Here is a 23,866-nt window from a genome sequence, read left to right on the forward strand (position 1 = left end):
TTTATGTTAACTCTGATTGTCATAATAAGTATCTTAGTGTCCAAATGGGTGACTCATACTGCTCTAGCTTCAAACTTTCCAAACCAATTATTTTACCTTGATTCCTCTGACCAACACTGGTCAGAGTGATTTGGCCACAAATCACATACACATTTTTATTACGTGAAAATCTGAGGCTTTATGTCTTGTTCTTCACTCACAATCTCTTATATTTCCAGCTCTTATAATTTAGAATTTTATTTCCTTGACCTCTCCATTTGGTGCCACTATGATTGATTTCCAGCCTCAGCTGCCCTTAGCACCAGTTGGCATTCCCTTTACGTTTTGGTGTGATCTCTCCTGTTTCCTTTGGCACCTTTTCCAAACCTTCACCACTCTCCTCAAATCCTCAATTATGTCACCTATCTAACTCTAAACATTTAAAAATGTTTTACTTAATTAAAATAAAATTAATTGTTTTCATTAATTGCTCAATTTTCTCACTTCCCATTTCATGGAAATCTGCCTTCCACCTTCAAAATTCTATTAAAACTTATTTTATTAAAGTCATTATTATTAAGTCTTTAGTCTTTCTTTTGTATTTAGGACTGTCAGGGCTGGGTGAGGTGGCTCATGCCTGTACTCCCAGCACTTTAAAAGGCCATGTGGGAGGATCATTTGAGACCAGGAGTTCAAGACCAGCCTGGGCAATATAGTGAGACCCCATCTCTATAAAAAATAATAAAACCAAAAAATTAGTTGGGCATCTTGGCACACACCTGTAGTCCTAGCTACTTGGGAGACTGAGACTGCAGTGAGCCATGACCACACTACTGCATTCCAGCCTGGGCAACCAAGAAACTCTGGGTTTAAAAAGACAAACGGACAAAAAGCACTATCATTGATTGCCTCTTTTCTGAAAATAAAGTGTAGTGTCCACTGAACCAAAAAAATCAGTTCAACAGAATTTTTTATTTTTTGAGAATTTATTCTGAATTAGGCACTGGAAACAGAAGAATGAAAAATCTTGCTCTGTAGAAGCTGACAGTTTAGTGAGGGGTTTTGACATACAAGCAATCATAATGCCAAGGGCTTTGACTGAGATACATAGTAAGTGCAGTGGGAATACAGAGGAGTGATTTGCTATTCCCAGGGCAACTTGTGGAAGCCTTTGCCTAGGTGCTCTTGTGTGACTTTCCTGACAGTTTCTGAAAGTTCTTTAGGAAACAGGTTGAAAGATTTGAATATTAAAAGAATGAAGGGGGTGGGATTAAAAAAAAAAGAAGGTTGAAAGGCTGAAAGTACAAATTTGCTCCCCTTTCTTTTAGCAATTATTAGTTTTTTTAGAGACGGTGGGGGAATAAAGATAATTATTCTTTTTGAATAACTAACTAAATGTTTTGTTATGTGTGTGCAGCACTTCATAAAGCCTGTACAATTTTTAGTAAAATTCAAAGTGGTAAGATTTATGTGAATGATCTTCCAGTGATACTTTGCATCTTGAAAATTTCTATAAGTGATTTAGAAATGCAACAGGCACTAAAGACTATTGATATTGATGGTAAGTTTTATATTTTCAGTATTACCTTAAGGGTCTGCAGTCATAAATATGTTATGTTTGTCAGATTAATTACAAATGATAGGAAAACTAAACCTTAAAATGTATTATAAAAATATCATTTTTGGTCATATTATATGTTATAAAACATTTTTATATGTTACAAGAACATTACTTACAATAATGATATTAAAATTGGCCTCAGGTTTGTGTAATTGGGTTGATTAATTACTGGATTGGATTATATTGGTCCATGCATGGTCTACTCTTATTTAGTTATGTAATTTTAAAAAGTAAAATAAATACTTGACCTAACCACCCAAAATAAAAATTAGGACCTTGTCAATAATTTACCTCTAACTATAAAGTTTACTAAGCAACTTATTATTCTGTTTTTCCCAACCTGATTACCTCAGGTTGGAAAAAACAGCATTATCTTGAATCCTATGTTCATTATTCTCCTTTTTTCTTTTTAAATAGTATTATTGTTATGGATATGTATTTTTGTAAAATAGTTCAAAAATTTTTGTTGCTTAAAAACTTCAGTAAACAGTTCTTCATGATGTATATAATCTTTTGGAGACTTTTTCACTTAATATTATATGACTAAGATGTATTCATATTGTTGTGTACTGCTTTTTTTGTATGCTCCTACTACCCTTGAATTGATCAGCCTTTAAAAATTATGGTTCTTCTAATAGATATACAGTTATTATCTGATAGTGATTTTAGTTTGCATTTCTGAATGATTAAATTATGTAGAATATCTTTTCATGTGCTTACTTGCCATTTGTATATTTTTTGCCCATTGAAAAACTGTGTTCTTATTATTGCATTTTGAAATTCTTTATATCTTCTGAATATAAGTCCTTTATTGGATATGTGATTTGCAGATATTTTATTCCATTCTGTTGCTTGTCTTTTTATTCTCTTACGAATGTTTTTATGAAAGCAGAAGTTCATACTTTTGTTGAAGTCCAGTCTATAATTCTTTCTTTTATGAATTGCTTTTGATACCTTATCTAAAAGATCTTTGCTAACTCAAAGTCACAACAATATCAGAAAACAAGTCTAAGTAGTTTATTAAAATTTGGACAGATGTTTTACTGTTTTTGAAAGAAAGGAGTGCCCACTCTCAAGTTGTTACACTGAAGTGGAGGCAGACAACTTGACAAACTTTTCAGTATTGGAGAAAGTGCTTCTGTGGAACAGAAATGAGAACAACCAAGCCTTGTCATTTTCTCTGCAGATGAGTGGAAGCACTGAAGTGTTCTTCCATAGGTTATTTTTGTTCAGATGACATTAAATTGAAATGTAGATTTATACTTGTTTTCTTCATGACATAGATAACATCATTGATGTAAATAAACCCTGTCAAAGTTAGCCTCATTTACTTAATGACAGGAGGAAATGAAATCATAGGTATTTAACTTGAAGAATCTTGAGGAACTAGCACTGCAATATTTACAGTACTAGACCCATAGCATTCTTATTACTGCTGGAGCACTGTTTACTATGTAATTACAATATGTAAATTTTTTTCTGGTATATTTTCTTTTTACGTTCTCTATATAATGTTGGTTACTGTATGTATAGGTAATGGCATTCTAATGTCATTGTTAATTCCATTTGTGTTTTTAGTTGCCATTTTTATCTTATGTTCTTAGTGAGTTTCCTAATAATGTTTGCTGATGGAGTTTTTTCCCTTCTGTTTTGGAACCATTTTTATAGTTAACGGAATGCTGGATTTTTCAAATTTTCTTAAAGCTGTGACTGATGTTTCTTATTTGGTCTCTCAGAATTCAGGTAAAAAAGACTTCTTTAAAAGTATAGAAGATAATTTTGTAGCTGATTTGGGGTTGGGCAGGGTAGTATTTAATTTATGAATTAATTTATATTTTACAGAATATCTTCCTTTTTCTCCCACTAGTTTAGGCTGAGAACAATAAAAGGCATTATAAAACCTGGCTCAAACTGCCCCAGTATCCTAACTTTCTATCTCTAATCTCTAGTTTTTCCTGCACATTAACTGCTAGACTAATTATCTTAAAACACTATTTTCATCATGTCATTTTCCTGCTCAAGAATTTAGATGCTCTTGCTACTATCAAATGAGTCTAGACCAAGCTCTCATGCTTAGCCTCCTCACCCCTCTTCATAATTTTGTTCATCACTCTTTGCTTTATCACAGAACCTTTTCTAGGCAAGAACCCCATACTCCAGTTAGTCATAAATCTCCATACTTGCCAATATAGTTCTTAATCTCATGCCTTTGTTTGTGTGCTTGTTTTTTTTTTTTTTTAACTGTTGAAAGCTCACATCTGTTTTCTTCCTCAGCCTGACAGTACTTTGTTCCTTTTGCTGGGAATCTGCTTGTATTTCTTCCTAAAACTTTCATGTATTTATGGGTCTCCTAATAACCTTTAGTTTATATTACCTATGCATTATAAATAAAGTGGTTGGAAAGAGTATTTGTGTTAATGGTAGAAACGGTACCTCCAAAAACATGAAATTTGTGGCATTCATGACCTGATGTTAGCAATTCTTCTATTCCTCCATTAGGTGATATCAAGTTCTTATGCTCAGTCCTTGGAATTACAAATTTTAATTTTTATTTGTATTAATTTAAGGGGTGCAAATGCAGTTTTGTTGCATAGATATATTGTATCCCGATAAAGTCTGGGCTTTTAGGGTAACCATTATCTGAATAGTTATACATTGTACTTATTAAGTTATTTTTCATCCTTCACCCCCACCCACACTTCCAAGTCTCCAGTAACTATTACTGCATGCTCTATGTCCATGAGTACACATTTCTCTCACACCTATAAATTAGGCTCCTATTTGTAAATGGCTTTCATTATCTTAAGTGAAATAACTCAGAAACAGAAAGTCAGAGAGATAATAGCTTCATCCATGTTGCTCTAAAAGATATGATTTCATTCTTATGGCTGAATAGTATTCCATTTGTGTGTGTGTGTGTGTGTGTACCACATTTTCTTTATCTAGACATGCACTGATGGACACTTAGGTTGAATTTACATCTTTGCTGTTGTGAATAGTACTGTGATAAGCATATGAGTGCAGGTGTCTTTTTGAGATAATGGTTTCTTTTCCTTTGGGTATATACCTAGTAGTGGAATTGGTGGATAAGATGGTAGTTCTGTTTTTAGTTCTTTGAGAAATCTCCACACTACTTTCCATTTTTTCATAATGCTCATTTGGCCATTTATATGTCTTCTTTTGAAAAACGTCCATTCATGTCATTTGCCCAATTTTTAACAGGTTATTTGTTGTTTTTTGTCATCATTGAGGTGTTTGAGTTCTTTGTAAATTCTGGATATCAGTCCCTTGTTGGATGCATAGTTTGCAAATATTTTATCCTATTCTTTAAGTTGACAGTTCATTCTGTTGATTATTTCTTTTGCTGTGCAGAAGCTTTTTAGTTTAGTTGTCTCATTTGTCTTTTTGTTGTTGTTGTTGTTGCTTGTGCTTTCGAGTTCTTAGTCATGACCAATGTCAATAAGAGGTTTCCTTAGGTTTTCATCTAGTATTCTTATAGCTTCAAGTATTACATTTAAGTTTAGATCCATCTTATCACTTCATTACATTTACATTTAGATCCATCTTGAGTTGATATTGTATATAGTGGGAGATAGGGGTCCAGTTTCATTCTTCTGTGAATGGCAATCCAATTTTTCCATTACCGTTTTTTGAAAACAGTGTCGTTTCCCCAGTATATGTTTTTGTCAACTTTGTCAAAGATCAGTTGGCTATAGATACAAAGCTTCATTTCTGGGTTCTCTTTTCTGTTCCACTGATTTGTGTGTCTACTTTTATACCAGTACCATGCTGTTTTGGTTACTATAGCCTCATAGTATGATTTGAGGTCAGCTGATGTGATGCCTCCAGCTTTGTTCTTTTGCTTAGGATTACTTTGGCTATTTAGGCTCTTTTAGTTCCATGTGAATTTTAAGATTATTTTTCTATTTCTGTGAAAATGACATTGGTATTTTGGTAGAGATTGCATTGAGTCTGTAGATTGCTTTGGGCAGTGTGATCATTTTAATGATATTAAACTTTTGATCCATGAGCATGGGATGTTTTTCCATTTGTGTCATCTACAGTTTATTTCATCAGTGTCATGTAGTTTTCCTTGTAGAGATCTTTCACCTCTTTGGTTAAATGTATTCCTAGGTCCCCCTTTTTTTTGTAGCTAAGGTAAATGGCATTGCCTTCTTGATTGGTTCTCAGCTTGATATTAATGTATAGAAATGCCACTGATTTTTGTATCTTGATTTTATCTACTTAAACATTACCAAATTTGTTTATTAAATCTAAGGGTATTCGGGGAGGAGTCTTCAGGGTTTTCTCAATATAAGATTGTATCATTAGCAAACAGACATAATTTGACTTCCTCTTTTCCAATTTGGATGCCTCTTATTTTTTTTTCTCTTGCCTAATTGGTTTGGCTAGGACTTTCAGTAATACATTGAATAGGAGTGGTGAAAGTAGGCATCCTTGTTTTATTTTGGTTCTTAGGGGGAATGCTTTAAACATTTCCCCATTCAGTAGAATGTTGGCTGTGGGTTTGTTATGTATGGCCTTTATTATTTTGAGGTATGTTCCTTTTATAGTGAATCAGATTTTTTTTTTTTTTTGAGATGTAGTCTTGCTCTGTTGCCAGGCTGGAGTACAATGGCACAATTTCAGCTCACTGCAACCTCTGCCTCCCAGGTTCAAGCGATTCTCTTCTCTCAGCCTCCCAGGTAACAAGGAGCATGCACCACCATGCCTGACTAAATTTTTGTATTTTTAGTAAAGATGAGGTTTCACCATGTTGGCCAGGCTGAACTCAAGTGATCTGCCTGCCTTGGCCTCCCAAAGGGCTGGAATAACAGGTGTGAGCCACTGCACCTGGCCCAAATTTTATTTTGTTAGAATCAAGGACATGTGAATGTCATAGTCTTTATATTCCTGGTTTAGAAAGTAAAAGGCAATAAAAACTTTTCAATGATTATTTACTCATTTATGTAATAAACATTAATGCCTGTATTTGCAGCAGTGAACAATACAGATAGGATGCTTAGCTTGCTTTATCTTTTGGTTTCCTTATTTCCTATTTGGCATTTTGTTAGACTCCATGGCATTAGGATTTTCTTGGTTCTCTTTTGTCTACTTGGTTTTTGGCTTACATTTTTTTCTTGTTTCGTTTCATTTAGTTCTTCTCTGATCTTAGTTATTTCTTTTCTTCTGCTGGGTTTGGGTTTGGTTTGCTCTTGTTTCTCTAGTTCCTTGAGATGTGACCTTAGATTGTCTATTTGTGCTCTTTCAGACTTTTTGATGTAGGCATTTTATGCTATTAACTTTCCTCATAACACAACTTTTGCTGTATCCCAGATGTTTGATATGTTGTGTCACTAATATTGTTCAGTTCAAAGAATTTTTAAATTTTTATCTTGATTTCATTGTTGACCTGATTAGCCAAAAGCAGGTTATCTAATTTCCCTGTATTTGCATGGTTTTGAAGGTTCCTTTTGGAGTTGATTTCCAGTTTATTCCACTGTGGTCTGAGAGAGTGCTTTATATAATTTTAATTTTCTTAAATTTGTTGGGACTTGTTTTGTGGCCCATCATCTGGTCTATCTTGCAGCATATTCCATGTGCTGAGGAATAGAATACATGTTTTGCATTTGTTGGGTAGAATGTTTTGTAAATTTCCATTAGATCAATTTTTTTCTGGAACATAGCTTAAGTCCATTGTTTCTTTGTTGACTTTCTGCTTTAATGACTTGTCTACTGCTGTAAGTCGAGTATTGAAGTCCCCTACTACTGTTGCCGTCTATCTCATTTCTTACGTCTAGTAGTAACTGTTTTATACATTTGGGAGCTCCAGTATTAGGTGCATATATATTTAGGATTGTGATATTTTCCTGTTGGACTACTCCTATTATTATAAAATGTCCCTCTTTGTCTTTTAAAACTGCTTTGTTTTGTCTGATATAAGAATAGCTACTCCTGCTTGCTTTTGGTGTTCATTTGCATGGAATATCTTTTTCCACTCCTTTTCCTTAGGTTTATGTGAGTACTTAAGTGTCAGGTGAGTCTCTTGAAAACAGCAGATACTTGGTTGGTTAATTCTTATCCATCTGTCATTCTGTATCTTTTAAGTGGAGCATTTAGACCATTTACATTCAATGTTAGTATTGAGATGTAAGGTACTACTCTATTCATTGTGCTTTTTGTTGACTATTTTGTGTTTTTTCCCTTGTTTTATTGTTTTATAGGTCCTATGAAATTTATGCTTTAAGGCGATTCTATTTTGGTGTATTTTGAGGATTTGTTTCAAGATTTAGAGCTCCTTTTAGCAACCAGTAGTGCTGCTTTCTTCTGGCTTGTAGGGTTTCTGCAGAGAGATCCACTGTTAGTCTGATGGGCTTCCCTTTGTGGGTAACCTGACCTTTCTCTTCAGCGGCCCTTAACATTTTTTCCTTCATTTCATCCTTGGTGAATCTGGTGATTATGTGTCTTGGGGTTGCTCTTCTCGAGGAGTATTTTTGAGGTGTTCTCTGTATTTCCTGAATTTGAATATTGGCCTGTCTTGCTAGGTTGGGGAAGTTCTCCTGGATAATATCCTGAAGAGCGTTCACACTCATTTGTCACACTCATTCTCTATCCAGTTTTGTTCCCTTGCTGGGGAGGAGTTGTGATCCTTTGGAGGAATAGAGGCATTCTTGTTTTTTGAATTTTCAGCCATTTTGCACTGGTTTTAAATCATCTTCATGGATTTATCTATCTTTGGTCTTTGCTGTTGGTGACGTTTGGATGGGGTTTCCGTGTGGATGTCCTTTTTGTTAATATTGATGCTATTCTTTTCTGTTTGTTAGTTTTCCTTCTAACAGTCAGGACCCTCTGCCACAGGTCTGCTGGAGTTTGCTGGAGGTCCACTCCAGACCCTTGTTTTCCTGGGTATCACCAGTGGAGGCTGCAGAACAGCAAATATTGCTGCCTATTTCTTCCTCTGGAATCTTTGTGCCAGATGGGCACCCACCAGATGAAATGTCTGTTGACCCCTGCTGGTAGGTGTCTCCCAGTCAAGCAGCACAGGGGTCAGGGACCCACTTGAGGAGGCCGTCTGTTCTTTAGCAGAGCTCAGGCACTGTGCTGGAAGATCTGCTGCTGTCTTCAAAGCCAATAGGCAGGAACGTGTAAGTCTGCTGAAGCTATGCCACAGCTGCCCCTTCCCCCAGGTGCTCTGTCCCAGGGAGACAGGAGTATCTATAAGCCCCTGACTGGAGCTGCTGCCTTTCTTTCAGAGATGTCCTGCCTAGAGAGGAGGAATCTAGAGAGGCAGTCTGGCTACAGCTTTGTGGTGCTATGGTGGGCTCTGCCTAATTCAAACTTCCTGGCAGCTTTGTTTATACTGTGAGGGGAAAGCCACCTATTCAAGCCTCAGTAATGGTGGATGCCCTCTCCCCCCACAAAGCTCCAGCATCTTGAGTTGATTGCAGACTGCTGTGCTGACAGTGAGAATTTCAAGCCAATGGATCTTAGCTTGCTGGGCTCTGTGGGGTTGGGCTCTGCTGAGGTAGACCACTTGGCTCCCTGGCTTCGGCCCCCTTTCCAGGGGATTGAATGATTCTGTCTCACTGGCATTCCAGGTGCCACTAGGGTAGGAAAAAAACTTCTGCAGCTAGCTCAGTGTCTGCCCAAATGGTTGCCCAGTTTTGTGCTTGAAACCCAGGGCCCTGGTGGTATAGGCACCCGAATCTCCTGGTCTGTGGGTTGCTAAGACTGAAGGAAAAGCATAGTATCTGGGCTGGAATGCACCATCCCTCACAGCACAGTCCCTCATGGCTTCCCTTGGCTATGGGAGGGAATTCCTTGACCCCTTGTGCTTCCCGGTTGAGGCGGCATCCCACCCTGCTTTGGCTTGCCCTCTGTGGGCTGTACCCACTATCTATCTAACCAGTCCCAGTGAGACAAGCCAGGTAAATCAGTTGGAAATGCAGAAATCACCCACCTTCTGCACTGATCTTGCTGGGAGCTGCAGACCAGAGCCGTTTCTATTAAGCCATCTTGCCAGCCACCTTTAATTGTGTTTTCTTTTTTTCTTTTTGTCAAGGCTAATTAAGGGATGTAGTGGTCAGGGAGAATTTAAATTTAGCAGTAGGACACAGCTTTCAATATGTTTAATTTTTAAGGAAGAATTGTTTTTTGTGGAAAATTAGCATTTTATCTGAATATTTTCTTTTAAAAATTAAAAATATACTGAGCTCTATATTGTGACTCTAAAAATTTTAGAAAATGATAAAGTGATTTGGTGTTTAATTTATTTTAGTTAAATCGTTTTAAAATTATAGAATCTAAGATTCAGAAGTAGATGTCTTGGGGATCCCCAGATTTGGTTTGCTAGTCAGGGCTGTACTGAATATTTTCTTCTGACCATGTTCTTTTCAATTCATTTTATATGCTAAGGACTGTTAACACAAGAATATGCAATGCCTATGGAGAAATAAAAGACCAATGTTTTAACCACGATTATAAAGCTATTTTATAATAGTTATTTATTTGTAGATAAATATTTAGAAAACCTCATGCTTATGTATGGTTATTTTCCCTTAGTAGGCTATTGGAATGAAATCAGCTCCTGTTCCAAGAAAAGCTGCTGATTCTCATGGTATAATAATTTGGTTTTTTTGCAGCATTCCAGGATGCCTTAAAGATTTTCTGTAGGATAAAAGGTGGTCGAGTTTTAATTGATGAAGTGTTTGCTGTTTTGGATAGCATGGATATTCCTATAAACCCTGACATTTTTGAAGAAGTGATAAAACATACCTATATTGACAGTGAGTTATTTGCATTAAGATATATGTGTTAATATATGTGTGCATATATTTATGTATTTTTTTCTGTATATCAATTTTGTCGTCTGTCCTTTGCGTCTCCTTTTTTCTCTTGATTTTTACCCTTTGCCATTGACACCATTTACTGGTGTCTATAGTAAGAAATAGTCTAGAAAAATTAAATGAGAAGTTTCTAAAATTGTTATATTTTGGTATGTTTGGTAAAAGAGTAAAATGAATTTTTTAAAAAGTCAGCCTTACATCTCTTTTCCAATAGTCATTTCTTGTCTTTGTGGAGAAGTACTTTCTTGTAGTGTCAAGGGTATTGACTCTACAAATTAGAAGACCTAAATTTCTTGAATTCTCAATTTTATTATGTAGCTTTGATTAAACAGTTTCTATGCTCTTCAGTTAATCTCTGCACAATGTGGATTGCTTTAAACATTATAAAAATATTTAGCAGGTGTTTTGTATTACATGTTTACTTGTAACCAGAGGATGTCCTATAATAATTAGTGATTAATTGATTGATTCCTTTGTTTTATTATTTTTAGAGACAGTGTCTCACTGTGTTGCCCAGGCTGTAGTGCAGTGTCATGATCACTGCTCACTGTAATCTTGACCTCCTAGACTCAATGATCCTCACACGTCATATTCCTGAATAGCTAGGACTATAGGTGTGTACCATCATGCCAGAGTAGTTAATTTTTTTTTTCTTTTTGGTAGAGACAAGGTCTTGCTATGTTTCCCAGGCTGGTCTCAAACTCCTAGCTTCAAGTGATACTCCTGCCTCAGCCTGCTGAACACTGGAATTACAGGCATGAGCCACTGGGCCCAGCCTGATTCATTCATTTAATTAATCAGATAGTCATTTAAATAGACTATGCCTGGAACTGTTCTAGGTGATGCAAAGATGAATAAAACACACTCTTTTTTTTGAGATAGTTCACATTCAAGTGTGGAAAGAGTCAAGTAAACAGAAAATTAAAATACTCCATGGCAAATACTATATATAGGCTGCTAAGTTACATACTGCAAGGCTTAGGGAAAGATTATCCAAGGGATTGATGTCTGAGCTAAATCTTGAAGGATTGGTGTGAATTAAGTAGTTGAAGGTAGCAGCGAAGAGTGAGAAAAACATCTTAAGCCAAAGGAACAGTTTGTGTAAATATGGCAGAAAAATAATCAGACATGACATCTCTTTGAGTGAGCTTCCACTGGTTTTTGTCATTTATTAATGGTGGTTTTATAGTGGGCTTTTGGTCGCTGAAATGTGGTCTGGAGATAGAACAAGGCCTCATGGAGTTCTATTAGGAAGTCAGATATGGTGAACTCTGGGGTGAGGCAGAAATGGAAGGATATGATGGGGTATGAAATGTAAAATGGGGATTTTAAAGACTAATCTTAAGCCTTTAGAGCATACCCTACCAGGAACAACAGAAATCATACGAAACAGCTGCAGTACCTTGCTTTTTGGCTTATGGAGTTCTGGGCCTCCAAGTCTCCTGCATTATTTGGGGAGGTAGATTGGAAAAAGGATACTAATTTTATAGGATTATTATAGGAATTAAATATAAACATTTATCACAGTGCTTGGCACTTAGACACAAGAAAGGTAAGGCAGAAACCTGAGAGTCATCCTTGAAAACTCTATTTCTCTATTCCTTATGCAACCTAAACTCTTAGATATATCTTTTTAAAAACATTTTCCCACCTGTGTGGGCTGTGGTGGAGAGAACCTAGCAGAAGTGCATGCCCACAGGCAGGCATGGGTGTGTGTGTGATGGTGTAATGAGGAATCTTGAGATCATCCTGGATGACCAAGGTAGGCCCAAAATTCGTGGCAAGTGTCCTCATAAGAGGCAGAAGACATAGACACAGAGAGGAGACCAGGTGAAAACAAAAGAAGAAGCTGGAGTGATAAAACGATCAGGGAAATGGAGAAATCTTAGAATCAGGAAAAGAAGAGGGGAATGATCCAAGATGGCCAAATAGGAACAGCTCCAGAATGCAGTTCCCAGAGAGAACAATGGAGAGGGTGAGTGATCACCAGATCTCCAAATGAGTTTTTACTGTACATAGACCAGGAGATTCCAGCACTGAAAAGTGCCACGAGTTTCCAGTATAGCTGTTTCAGCTGGCGCTACAGGTCTCCCCACAAAAATTCACACAAATCTGAGAGGCCGTTTCAACTGGTGCCTGGAATGCCTGGGAGACAGAGCCACCCATTCAACTGAAAAAAAGGGGACTGAAACAGGGAGCCAGGTGATCTGGCTTAGTGGGTCCCACCCCAACAAAGACCAGCAATCTGAAACACTCTGGATTGAGAATTTCACAGCAAGCGCAGCTGGACCCGGGCAGACCAGCTTGCTGGAGGGAAGGGCGTCAGCCATTACCAAGGCAGTCCACCACTACCGAGACAGTCCGCCATTATCAAGGCAGTCTGCCATTACCAAGGCAGTCCACCATTACCAAGGCAATCTGGCCTTACTGAGGCAGACTGCCATTACCAAGGCAATCCACCATTACTGAGGCAGACTACCATTACTGAGGCAGTTCTAACTGTACCTCTGTAAACAAAACCACAAGGAAGTTCACACAGCAGCTGGGCAGAGCCACGGCAGCTCAGCAATGCCTCTGCTGGCAGACTGTGACTAGGCTACCTCCTTGCTAGGCAGGGCATCTCTGAAAAAATGGCAGCAGCACATCAGAAACATATAAATAAAGCACCATCTTCCCAGGACAGAGCACCTGGGAAAAGAGGAAGTTATGAGTTCTGCTGCAGCAAACCTAAACGTACCTGCCCAGCAGCTCTGAATGGAACAATGGAGCTCCCAGCTCAGCACTTGAGCTCCTATAAGGGACAGACTGTCTCCTCAAGCAGCTCCCTGATCATATATCCAAAGAGATACCTCATAAAGGAGAGCTCAGACTGACATCTGGAGGGTAACCTTCTGGGATGAAGATAACAGAAGAAGAAACCAGCAGCAACCCTTCCTGTTCTGAAGCCCCCGCGGGTTGATCCCCAGGCAAACAAGGTCTGGAGTGGAACTCCAGCAGTCGCACAGCAGAGGGTCCTGATTGTTAGAAAAAAAAAACTAAAAAATAACTTCAACATCAACAAAAAGGACACCCACTCAGAGACCCCATCTGAAAGTCACCAACTGCAAGATCACAGGTAGATAAATACATGAAGATGGGAAGAAACCAGAGCAAAAAGGATGAAAACACCCAAAACCAGAATGCCTCTCCTCCTCCAAGGGATCACAACTCCTCACCAGCAAGGGAACAAAGCTGGATGGAGAATGAGTCTGATGAATTGACAGAAACAGGCTTTAGAAGGTGGGTAATAACAAACTTCTCTGAGCTAAAAGAACATGTTCTAACCCAATGCAAAGAAACTAAGAACATTATAAAAAGGTTAGACAAAATGCTAACGAGAATAAACAGCTTAGAGAAGAATATAAACAACTTGATGGAGCTGAAAAACACAACACAAGAACTTCACGAAACATACACAAGTTTCAGTAGCCAAATCAATCAAGCAGAGGAAAGGATATCAGAGATTGAAGATCAACTCAATGAAATAAAATAAGGCAAGATTAGAGAAAAAAGAGTGAAAAGAAATGAACAAAGCCTCCAAGAAATATGGGATTATGTGAAAAGACCTAATCTACGTTTGATAGGTGTACCTGAATGTGATGCAGAGAATGAATCCAAGCTGGAAAACACTCTTCAAGGTATTATCCAGGAGAACTTTCCCAATCTAGCAAGGCAGGCCAACATTCAAGTCCAGGAAATACAGAAAACACCACAAAGATATTCCTCAAGAAAAGCAACCCCAAGGCACATAATCGTCAGATTCACCAGGGTTGAAATGAAGGAAAAAATGCTAAGGGCAGCCAGAGAGAAAGGTCAGGTTACCCACAAAGGGAAGCCAATGAAACTCACAGTGGATCTCTCTGCAGAAACCCTACAGGCCAGAAGAGAGTGGGATCCAATATTCAACATCCTTAAAGAAAAGAAATTTCAACCTAGAATTTAATATCCAGCCAAACTAAGCTTCATAAGTGAAGGAGAAATAAAATCCTTTATGGACAAGCAATTGCTGAGAGATTTCATTGCCACCAGGCCTTCTTTACAAGAGGTCCTGTAAGAAGTACTAAATATGGAAAAGAACGACCAGTACCACCCACTCCAAAAATGTACCCAATGGTAAAGACTATTGACACAATGAAGAAACTGTGTCAACTAATGGGCAAAACAACCAGCTAGCATTAAAATGGCAGGATCAGATTCACACATAACAATATTAACTTTAAATGTAAATGGGCTAAATGCCCCAGTCAAAACACACAGACTGGCAAATTGGGTTAAAAGTCAAAACGCATCAGTGTGTTGTATCCAGGAAACCCTTCTCACGTGCAAGGACACACCTAGGCTCAAAATAAAGGGATGAAGATTTATCAGGCAAATGGAGAGCAAAAAAAAGCAGGAGTTGCAATCCTAGTCTCTGATAAAATAGACTTTAAACCAACAAAGATCAAAAGAGACAAAGAAGGGCATTACGTAATGGTAAAAGGATCAATGCAACAAGAAGAGCTAATGATCCTAAATATATATGCACTCAATACAGGAGCACCCAGATACATAAAGCAAGTTCTTAATGACCTATAAAGAGACTCAGACTCCCACACAATAATAGTGGGAGACTTTAACACTCCACTGTCAATATTAGACAGATCAACGAGACAGAAAATTAACAAGGATATCCAAGATTGAACTCAGATCTGGACCAAGTGGACCTAATAGACATCTACAGAACTCTCTACCCCAAATCTGCAGAATATACATTCTTCTCAGCACCACATTGCACCTGCTCTCAAATTGACCACATAATTGGAAGTAAATCACTCCTCAGCAAATGCAGAACAATGGAAATCATAACAAACAGTCACTCAGACCACAGTGCAATCAATTAGAACTCAGGATTAAGAAACTAACTCAGAACTGCATAACCTCATGGAAACCGAACAACTGGATCTTGAATGTTGACTGGATAAACAATGAAATGAAGGCAGAAATAAAGATGTTCTTAGAAACCAAGGAACACAAAGACACAATATATCAGAATCTCTGGGACACATTTAAAGCAGTATCTAGAGGGAAATTTATAGCAATAAATGCCCACATGAGAAGCAAGGAAAGATCTAAAATTGACACCCTATCATGAAAATTGAAAGAGCTAGAGGAGCAAGATAAAAAAAAAACTCAAAAGCTAGGAGAAGACAAGAAATAACTAAGATCAGAACAGAACTAAAGGAGATAGAGATACAAAAACCCTTCAAAAAAAATCAGCAAATCCAGGAGCTGGTTTTTTGAAAAGATCAACAAAATAGACTGCTAGCCAGATTAATAAAAAAGAGAGGAGAATTAAATAGATACAATAAAAAATGATAAAGGGGATATCACCACCGATTCCACAGAAATACAAACTACCATCAGAGATTACTACAAACAACTCTATGCACATAAACCAGTAAACCTGGAAGAAATGGATAAATTCCTGGACACTTTCACTCTCCCAAGCCTAAACCAGGAAGAAGTTGAAACCCTGAATAGACCAATAACAAGGGCTGAAGTTGAGGCAGCAATGAATAGCCTACCAACCAAAAAAAGCCCAGGTCCAGATGGGTTCACAGCCGAATTCTACAAGACGTGCAAGGAGGAGCTGGTCCCACACTTTCTGAAACTATTCTAAACAATCCAAAAAGAGGGAATTCTTCCCCAGTCATTTTATGAGACCAATGCCATCCTGGTACCAAAACCTGGCAGAGACTCAACAAAAAGAGGAAACTTCAGACCGATATCCATGATGAACAAAGCCTTCGTCCACTAGGGACTATCTAAGTACGTAAGATTTGTTTGGGAGCTTCATCACAGGTGTTTATTGCATAGATGCAAGAAATAAATTTGAACAAGAGCTAATGAATCTGTGAACATGGTTGACTACCACACTCTTAATAGTTGAGGTTGGACTTCTGTTCAGAGAAAGGAGTTTTCTAAATGAAGAGCAGGTAAAAGTGAAATGGCCTTCTGCACTGGATTAATACATGTATGGTCTAACTGAATATTTTTCAGTGATCAGATTCAAGAGCTTGAGGGTTGAAGCTTTGAGTTGTCTTAGGACTTAAGCCATGATCTAAGAACATGGGACATGGAATCAATCTACAATAAGTGACAGTTACTGGGAAGGCTCTGAGAAGTGTTAGAACCATAATCAAAACCAGAATGAGGATAAATGCCAAGGAAATAAGAAACCAGAATGTAGGAAGCAATTCCTAATCAGAAGGCAATTTAGCACCAATTTAGCCTAGCATTTCTTTGATTGGTTCAAACACATAGAACTTGCTTTATAGTGATTTAAAGGCCTGCACCTGAAATACATAGTTTACCAATTTTCGGAGAATCAGTGAATCAGGTGAACCCAACACCAAAACGATACTATTTGATTTAAAAATTTGCTTCTTCTGGTCACGGCGAGAGGGGCGGGGCAGGCTGGGCCACTCCCTTCAGTCCTGCTCCCAGCCTGCCCCGCCCCGCAGCCAAGGGCTGGATGAGGGTACTTATTCTGAGGAGGCGCAGGACTGCTGGCGCAGAAGGAGCTGGACGGAGTTGTGGTCACGTGAGGAAGCTTTGTATGTGTACGCATTGCACCCCTATTTTCACAAAGGTTGGCTATCAGAGCATTATGAACATTAATGACCCCGAACTCAGGTTGTCCCAAGCTGAGCAAGAACATCCACTCCGTTTTTGGAATGAGCTTAAAGAAGCTCAACAGGAAGAACTTTATGCAAAGCTCCAGGCCATGAACTTTGAGGAGCTGGACTTCTTTTTCCAAAAGGCCATTGAAGGATTTAACCAGTCCTCTAAGCAAGAAAAAATGGATGCGTGAATGGAACCTGTCCCTTGAGAGATATTGGGTAGTGCTACAGGGAATCTAGATCAGCTCCAGGCCTGGGAAAGTGAAGAACTTTTCCAGATTTCTCAGAACGAAGTAACACTTCTAGTTGGTGGGCAGGGGACTAGACTCATTGCATATCCAAAGGGGATGTATGATGTTAGTTTGCCATCCCAAAAGAGGCTTTTTCAGTTTCAAGTAGAGTGTATCCTGAAGCTACAACAGCTGAAAAATATTATGGCATCAAATGCATTATTTCTTATAATAATCAGTAGCAGAACAGTGGAATCTACAAAGGAGTTCTTCACCAATCACAGGTACTTTGGTTTGAAAAAAGAAGATAAAATCTTTTTTCAGCAAGGAATGCTCCCTGCCATGAGTTTTGATGAGCAAATTATTTTGGAAGAGAAGAACAAAGTTTCTATGGCTCCAGATAAGATAGTGGTCTTTATCGGGCTTTTGCAGCCTGGAATACTGTGGAGGAGATGGAGCAAAGAGGCATCTGGAACATTCATGTGTATTGTGTTGACAACATATTAGTAAAAGTGGCAGACCCACGGTTCATTGGATTTTGCATTCCAAAAGGAGCAGACTGTGGAGCAAAGGTGGTAGAGAAAACAAACCCTACAGAATGGGTTGGAATAGTTTGCCAAGTGAATGGAGTTTACCAGGTGGTAGAATATAGTGATATTTCCCTGGCAACAGTTCAAAAACGAAGCTCAGATGAATGACTGCTGTTTCATGTGGGGAACATGGCCAGCCATTTGTGGATACCCATTAGCAATTAATTAAACCAGATAAACCTAGTGGAATAAGTGTAGGAAAATTTGTCTTTGACATCTCCTAGTTTACAAAGAAGTTTGTGGTATATGAAATATTACAGGAAGATGACTTTTCCACACTAAAGAATGCTGACAGACAATGGGAAAGATAACTCTGCTACTGCAAGGCATGCTTTCATTACTTGCTGGGTCCTCAATTCATGGGTCACTTTATAGATGGAAATGGCTCTCATCTTCCAGCAATTCCCTGCTTAAAGGATGCCAGTGATGTACCAATCCAGTATGAAATCTCTCCTCTTATCTTTAATGCTGAAGAAGGAATGGAAAGTTATGTGGCTGATATATAATTCCATTACACCTTTAATCATTGATGAAAATGGAGTTCATGAGCTGGTGAAAAATAGTATATGAACCCTATACCAAATTCTACCACAATAGGAATAGCTTTTATTTTTGATAGACCAACTGTGAACCTATAGGACCTCCTGAATGACTCAAGTTTAGATATTCACAGGGCTTTATTTTGCTTGTTTAACTCTTATAGCTACTGCAAACTTCTCATGATCTAGATGTCTGAATTTCAGATAGCATTTTTATGATTCCCAACTCATTGAAGGTCTTATTTATATTTTTCAATTGTGTATTTTTTTTCCAAGGCAAGGAAATCATTGGCAATCCAAGAAATTTCCTACAGCTGAACTATAGCCAGGATGTTCTTTACTTGGAGCTGGAGGCATTTGTTTTTGAAGTTGTACATAGTAATAATATGTCGTTGTATATGTTGAAAGGTTTCTGTGGTACTAAAAGTTTACCAAACATTAAACTTTTTAAACAAAATAATTGGATGGTAAAATAAATGTATCTTTCTGTCTCTGGGGAAAAAAATTTGCGTCTTTCTCTCCGAGTTTTCACTTGTGCATATTATTGAACAGTTGATTTCTTATGAATAGACTGAAGATAAAAGCCATCACTATTATAGATAGATAAGTAAATTTTCAGTCTTTTTCATCTTGGATGGCAAGCAAAACCAAACATTTGGAGGCAAGAACTATTGGGCAAAGCATTTTCTACCTCTGTGCACAATTGAAATGACATTGCTCAAGGTCACTGCATCTGAACACATCATGCAGTCATGCATTATCCAAGAAGAAAAATGGTCTTAGACAGAGGCAGGGGCAGGAATAGTTGGAAGTTATAATTATGAGAGTCCTGGACACAGAGAAGGTACAAAGTAAATCATTATCTGCTATTCACTATGTAGACATTGCATTGTTTGTTTGTTTGAGACGAGTTTTGCTCTTGTTACCCAAGCTGGAGTGCAATGGCGCGATCTCGGCTCACCGCAACTTCCGCCTCCTGGGTTCAGGCAATTCTCCTGCCTCAGCCTCCTGAGTAGCTGGGATTACAGGAACGCGCCACCATTCCCAGATAATTTTTTGTATTTTTAGTAGAGACGGGGTTTCACCATGTTGGACAGGATGATCTCAATCTCTTGACCTCGTGATCCACCCACCTCGGCCTCCCAAAGTGCTGGGATTACAGGCGTGAGCCACCGTGCCCGGCCTGTTTTTTATAGTCTTCTGTATATTTTGTTCAGCCAAAAATAATTTTTAGTGATAAGAAGTGTAGGTACTTTGCTAGGCATTGGGGAAACAAATGAAAGACACATCCTCTGTTCTTGAGGAGCTCACAATCTAGAAATGAAGACAACAGAGTAAATAAATAAGTACCTGTAATAAACTCTAAAAAATGTGCAAAATTAAAAAATAATTCTAATTAGCATGAGGGCTTAAAACAAGACTATTTCTTTTGATTGAAAGCTCTTTTATTAAGGAGAAAAGACCATAGTGTTAGGCCTATGTTTTAGTATATACTGAGTTGTTAATTCATTATTTCAGATTTTATTCAAGCTTGTAATAGTTGGCTCTTTGTTCCTACTTGCCACACATTCTGTGTTGTTTTCATATTAGAATAGGATGGCAGATATATCTATGTTCACAAGTAAATACATATTTGAACTTACTCTATTACAGGTAACCACATGGTGGATATTGGGGATATTATATTTATTTTGAATGAACTACAGGAACAGTATGAGGAAGTTTGTAAGTGAGCTCTTGTTGCTATGGCAAATTTTGTTTATAATTAAAGTCTTTACATTAAATCTTAATTTATAAGTTTTATTTTATAAAGATTTTGGAAACCTTCTCTGAACAATTTACTGTCTGAAATCAGGGACATAAAAATATAATACTCAAAATGCTATTTATGTGTCTTCTTTTTAGAAATGTCTATGCATGTTCTTCTCCAGTTTGTTGTTGTTGTTGTTGTTGTTGTTTGTTTGTTTTGGTTTGGTTTGTTTTTGTAAGACTGATTTTCTCTCTTGTTGCCCAGGCTGGAGTGCAATGGCACAATCTTTGCTCACTACAACCTCCATCTCTGGGACTTAAGTGATCCTCTTGCCTCAGCCTCCCAAGTAGCTGGGTTTACAGACATGCACCATCAAACCCAGCTAGTTTTGTATTTTTAGTAGAGACAAGGTTTCACCATGTTGGTCAGACTGGTCTTGAACTCCTGACCTTAGGTGATCCACCTGCCTCCCAAAGTGTTGGGATTACAAGTGTGAGCCACCACACCCAGCTCTTTGCCCAGTTTTTAATTTTTTTGTTTTTTTAGCTGTTGAGTTATTTGAATTCCTTATATATTCTGGATATTAGTTCCTTCTCAGATGAAGTTTGCCAATATTTTCTTCCATTCAAGAGGTTATCTCCTCATTCTATTATTTCTTTTGCTGTGCAGAACCTTTTTAGTTTAATATAGCTTTTAGCTTTTTAGTTTAATTTAGCTTTTTAGTTTAGTTTATAGTCCCATTTGTCTATTTTTGTTTTTGTTGCTGGTGCTTTTGAGATCTTAGTCATAAAATCTTTGCCTAGACCAGTGTCCTATAGACTTATCCCTATGTTATCATCAAACAGTTATTTAGTTTTAGGTCTTATGTTTCAGTCTTTAATCCAGCTTGAGTTGTTTTTTGCATATGATGAGAGATAGAGGTTTAGTTTAATTCTTCTGCATATGGTTATCCACTTTCCCCAGCACTATTTATTGAAGAGTGTATTCTTTCCTCAATGTATATTCTTGACTGCTTTGTTGGCTTTGTTGCAACAAAGCTGTTTGGCTGTAAACAAACAGTTGATCAGTTTACTGTAAATATGTAACTTTATTTCCGGATTCTTTATTCTGTTTCATTGGTCTCTATGTCTATTATTATTATTCTTTTGAGACAGAGTCTCACTCTGTTTCCTAGGCTGGAGTGCAGTGAGGCATCTCAGCTCACTGCAACCTCTGCCTCCTGGGTTCAAGCGATTCTCCTGCCTCAGCCTCTTGAGTAGCTGGGATTACAGGCACGTGCCACCATGCCTGGCTAATTTTTGTATTTTTAGTAGAGACTGGGTTTCACCATATTGGTCAGGCTGGTCTTGAACTTCTGATCTCAAATGATCCACCTGCCTCAGCCTCCCAAAGTGCTGGGATTACAGGTGTGAGCCACTGTGCCCAGCCTCTCTGTCTATTTTTATACATACTGTTTTGGTTGCTGTATTAGTCTGCTCTCATGCTACTAATAAAGACATATCTGAGACTGGATAATTTATAAAGTAAAGACATTTACTTGACTCACAGTTCCACATGGCACTCTATGTGTTTGCACTGGATATTTTAATTCATTTACATTCAAGGTAATTATTGATATGGAAGGATTTACTACTGACATTTTGTCCATTGTTTTCTGCTTGTTTCATAGATCCTTTGTTTCCTTATTTCTCTCTTCTTTTGTGATTGGAATTTCTCTATTGATTTTTTTTAACTTTTTATCTTTTGTGTATTTACTATAGGTTTTTGATCTGTGGCTACTCTGAAGCTTACAAAATATCTTGTAGTTATGACAGGCAATTTTAAGCTGATAGCAAGTTAAGTTTGCTTGCACAAACAAACTGTGCTTTTATCTCATCTCTCCTGCATTTAAAATTTTTGATGTCACAATTTGCAGATTTTTATATTGTTTCCCTTAATAAATCATTGTAGCTTTTATTATTTTTAACCTTCATACTATGTAAATGAAGTGCACGCCACCATTACAGTATTAGTCTATTCTGATTTTGACTGTGTACTTACTTTTACCAGTAAGTTTTATACATTTATATGTTTTTGTGTTACTAATCAGCATTCTGTTATTTTGACTTGAAGAACTCTTTTTGACATTTCATGTAAGACAAATCTGGGGGACGAACTCCTTCAGCTTTTGTCTGGGAAAATCTTTATCTTGTCTTCATTTCTGAAGGACAGTTTTTCTAGGTACAGTATTATTGCTGGCAGTTTATTTCCTTCAGTACTTTGAATATATTGTCCCATTCTCTATGAACCCATAAGGTGTCTGCTGAAATATTTGCTGTCCTTATTGGAACGTATGTGTCATTTACTTTTCTCTTGCTATTTTCAGAATCTTCCTTTTGTTTTTGATATTTGACAGTTTGATTATAATGTCTTTGTGTAGTCTTGTTTGAATTGATCTGATTGGAGGCATTTGGCCTTCCTGTACCAGGATATTTACGTAATTTGCCCAAATTTGAACTGTTTTCTGTTCTTCTTTATATAAGTTTTCTACTCTTTTGTCTTTCTCTTTTCCTTCTTAAACTCTTATAACTTGACCGTTTTCTCTTTGGATGCTGTTCCATCAATCTTGTAAGCTTTCCTCATTATTTTTCATTCTTTTTTTTTCTTTTATCCTCCTCAGACTATATATTTTCAAATAGTTTTCCTTCAGGTTCACAGATTCATTCTTGTGCTTGATCAATTATGCTGTTGATGTTCTCTATTGCATTTTTTATTTCTTTCATTACACTTTTCAGCTCTTGATTTTTATTTATTTTCTTTTGTGTAATTTCAGGGTGTCTCTAAAATTTTATTTTTGGTAATTTATTGTTTTCCTGATTCCATTGAATTTTTTTCTCTGCATGTCATTTATTTTATTCCCTGAACTTTCTCTAGACAATTAATTTGAATTCTGTCAGGAAGTTTCTATATCTTTATTTCTTTGGGGGTCAACTGTCAGGAGATTATTGTACTCTTTTGGTGGTATTTTGTCTTCTTGGTTTTTCATGTTTCTTGTTGCCTTATGTTGATGTCTCTACATTTCAAGGCCTGGGAAAGCCCTTAATCTGTCAGCCCATCCAGAGATTCTGGGTAGGCTATTTGGTGTGGACCCAAAGCCTAAATCAGAAGTGTCGAATATTATATTTTTACCCATTCACTAACCTATTTCTTTGATAGATAGCACTTAGAGATACATATATACCATGATATTTAAATATTTCCAGACTTTAATATTCAAATATTTTCATATAATTGTTTATTCTCATAGAGTCTAAGATAAGAAGTGTTTTTATTTCCTCTAGGCAAAATTTCTTCATAGTTGAGATTATACTGCTGCTCTGTCTTTTTATGTCTAATTATTTTTTTCTTTTTTGAGCTTGGGAGCTTGACAGTCTCATAAAGTTGTTTTGAGGATCAAATATTATAACATTTGAAATACCTTAAAATGTGTTATTCAAATGTAAGATAATATTCTGAACCATCAGATAAATTTTGTAAATGAAGTCCTAGTCTGGGGCATTGTGTTAATATTTTTCTAAAGATGTTATTTTATATATGAAGTTATTTTTCCCTCCACAAATACCAAGAATAT

General features: G+C 37.2%; 1 protein-coding gene and 1 pseudogene across 5 annotated transcripts in view; both read left to right on the top strand.

Annotated features, from left to right (window-relative positions):
- Positions 1-23,866, top strand: part of EFCAB3 (EF-hand calcium binding domain 3) — a 466,563-nt gene that overhangs the window by 23,042 nt on the left and 419,655 nt on the right. For all 5 annotated transcript variants that reach the window (XM_035300329.3, XM_035300331.3, XM_078373418.1 and 2 more), the window contains exons 7-10: positions 1,397-1,540; positions 3,269-3,343; positions 10,243-10,386; positions 20,160-20,231. In XM_035300329.3, the coding sequence (XP_035156220.3) occupies positions 1,397-1,540; positions 3,269-3,343; positions 10,243-10,386; positions 20,160-20,231 (435 nt within the window). The remainder of the gene's footprint in view (positions 1-1,396; positions 1,541-3,268; positions 3,344-10,242; positions 10,387-20,159; positions 20,232-23,866) is intronic.
- LOC103793138 (UDP-N-acetylhexosamine pyrophosphorylase pseudogene) lies at positions 15,847-20,139 on the top strand (annotated as a pseudogene).

The sequence above is a fragment of the Callithrix jacchus genome, chromosome 5 (assembly GCF_049354715.1).
Source record: "Callithrix jacchus isolate 240 chromosome 5, calJac240_pri, whole genome shotgun sequence".
NCBI lineage: Eukaryota > Metazoa > Chordata > Mammalia > Primates > Cebidae > Callithrix > Callithrix jacchus.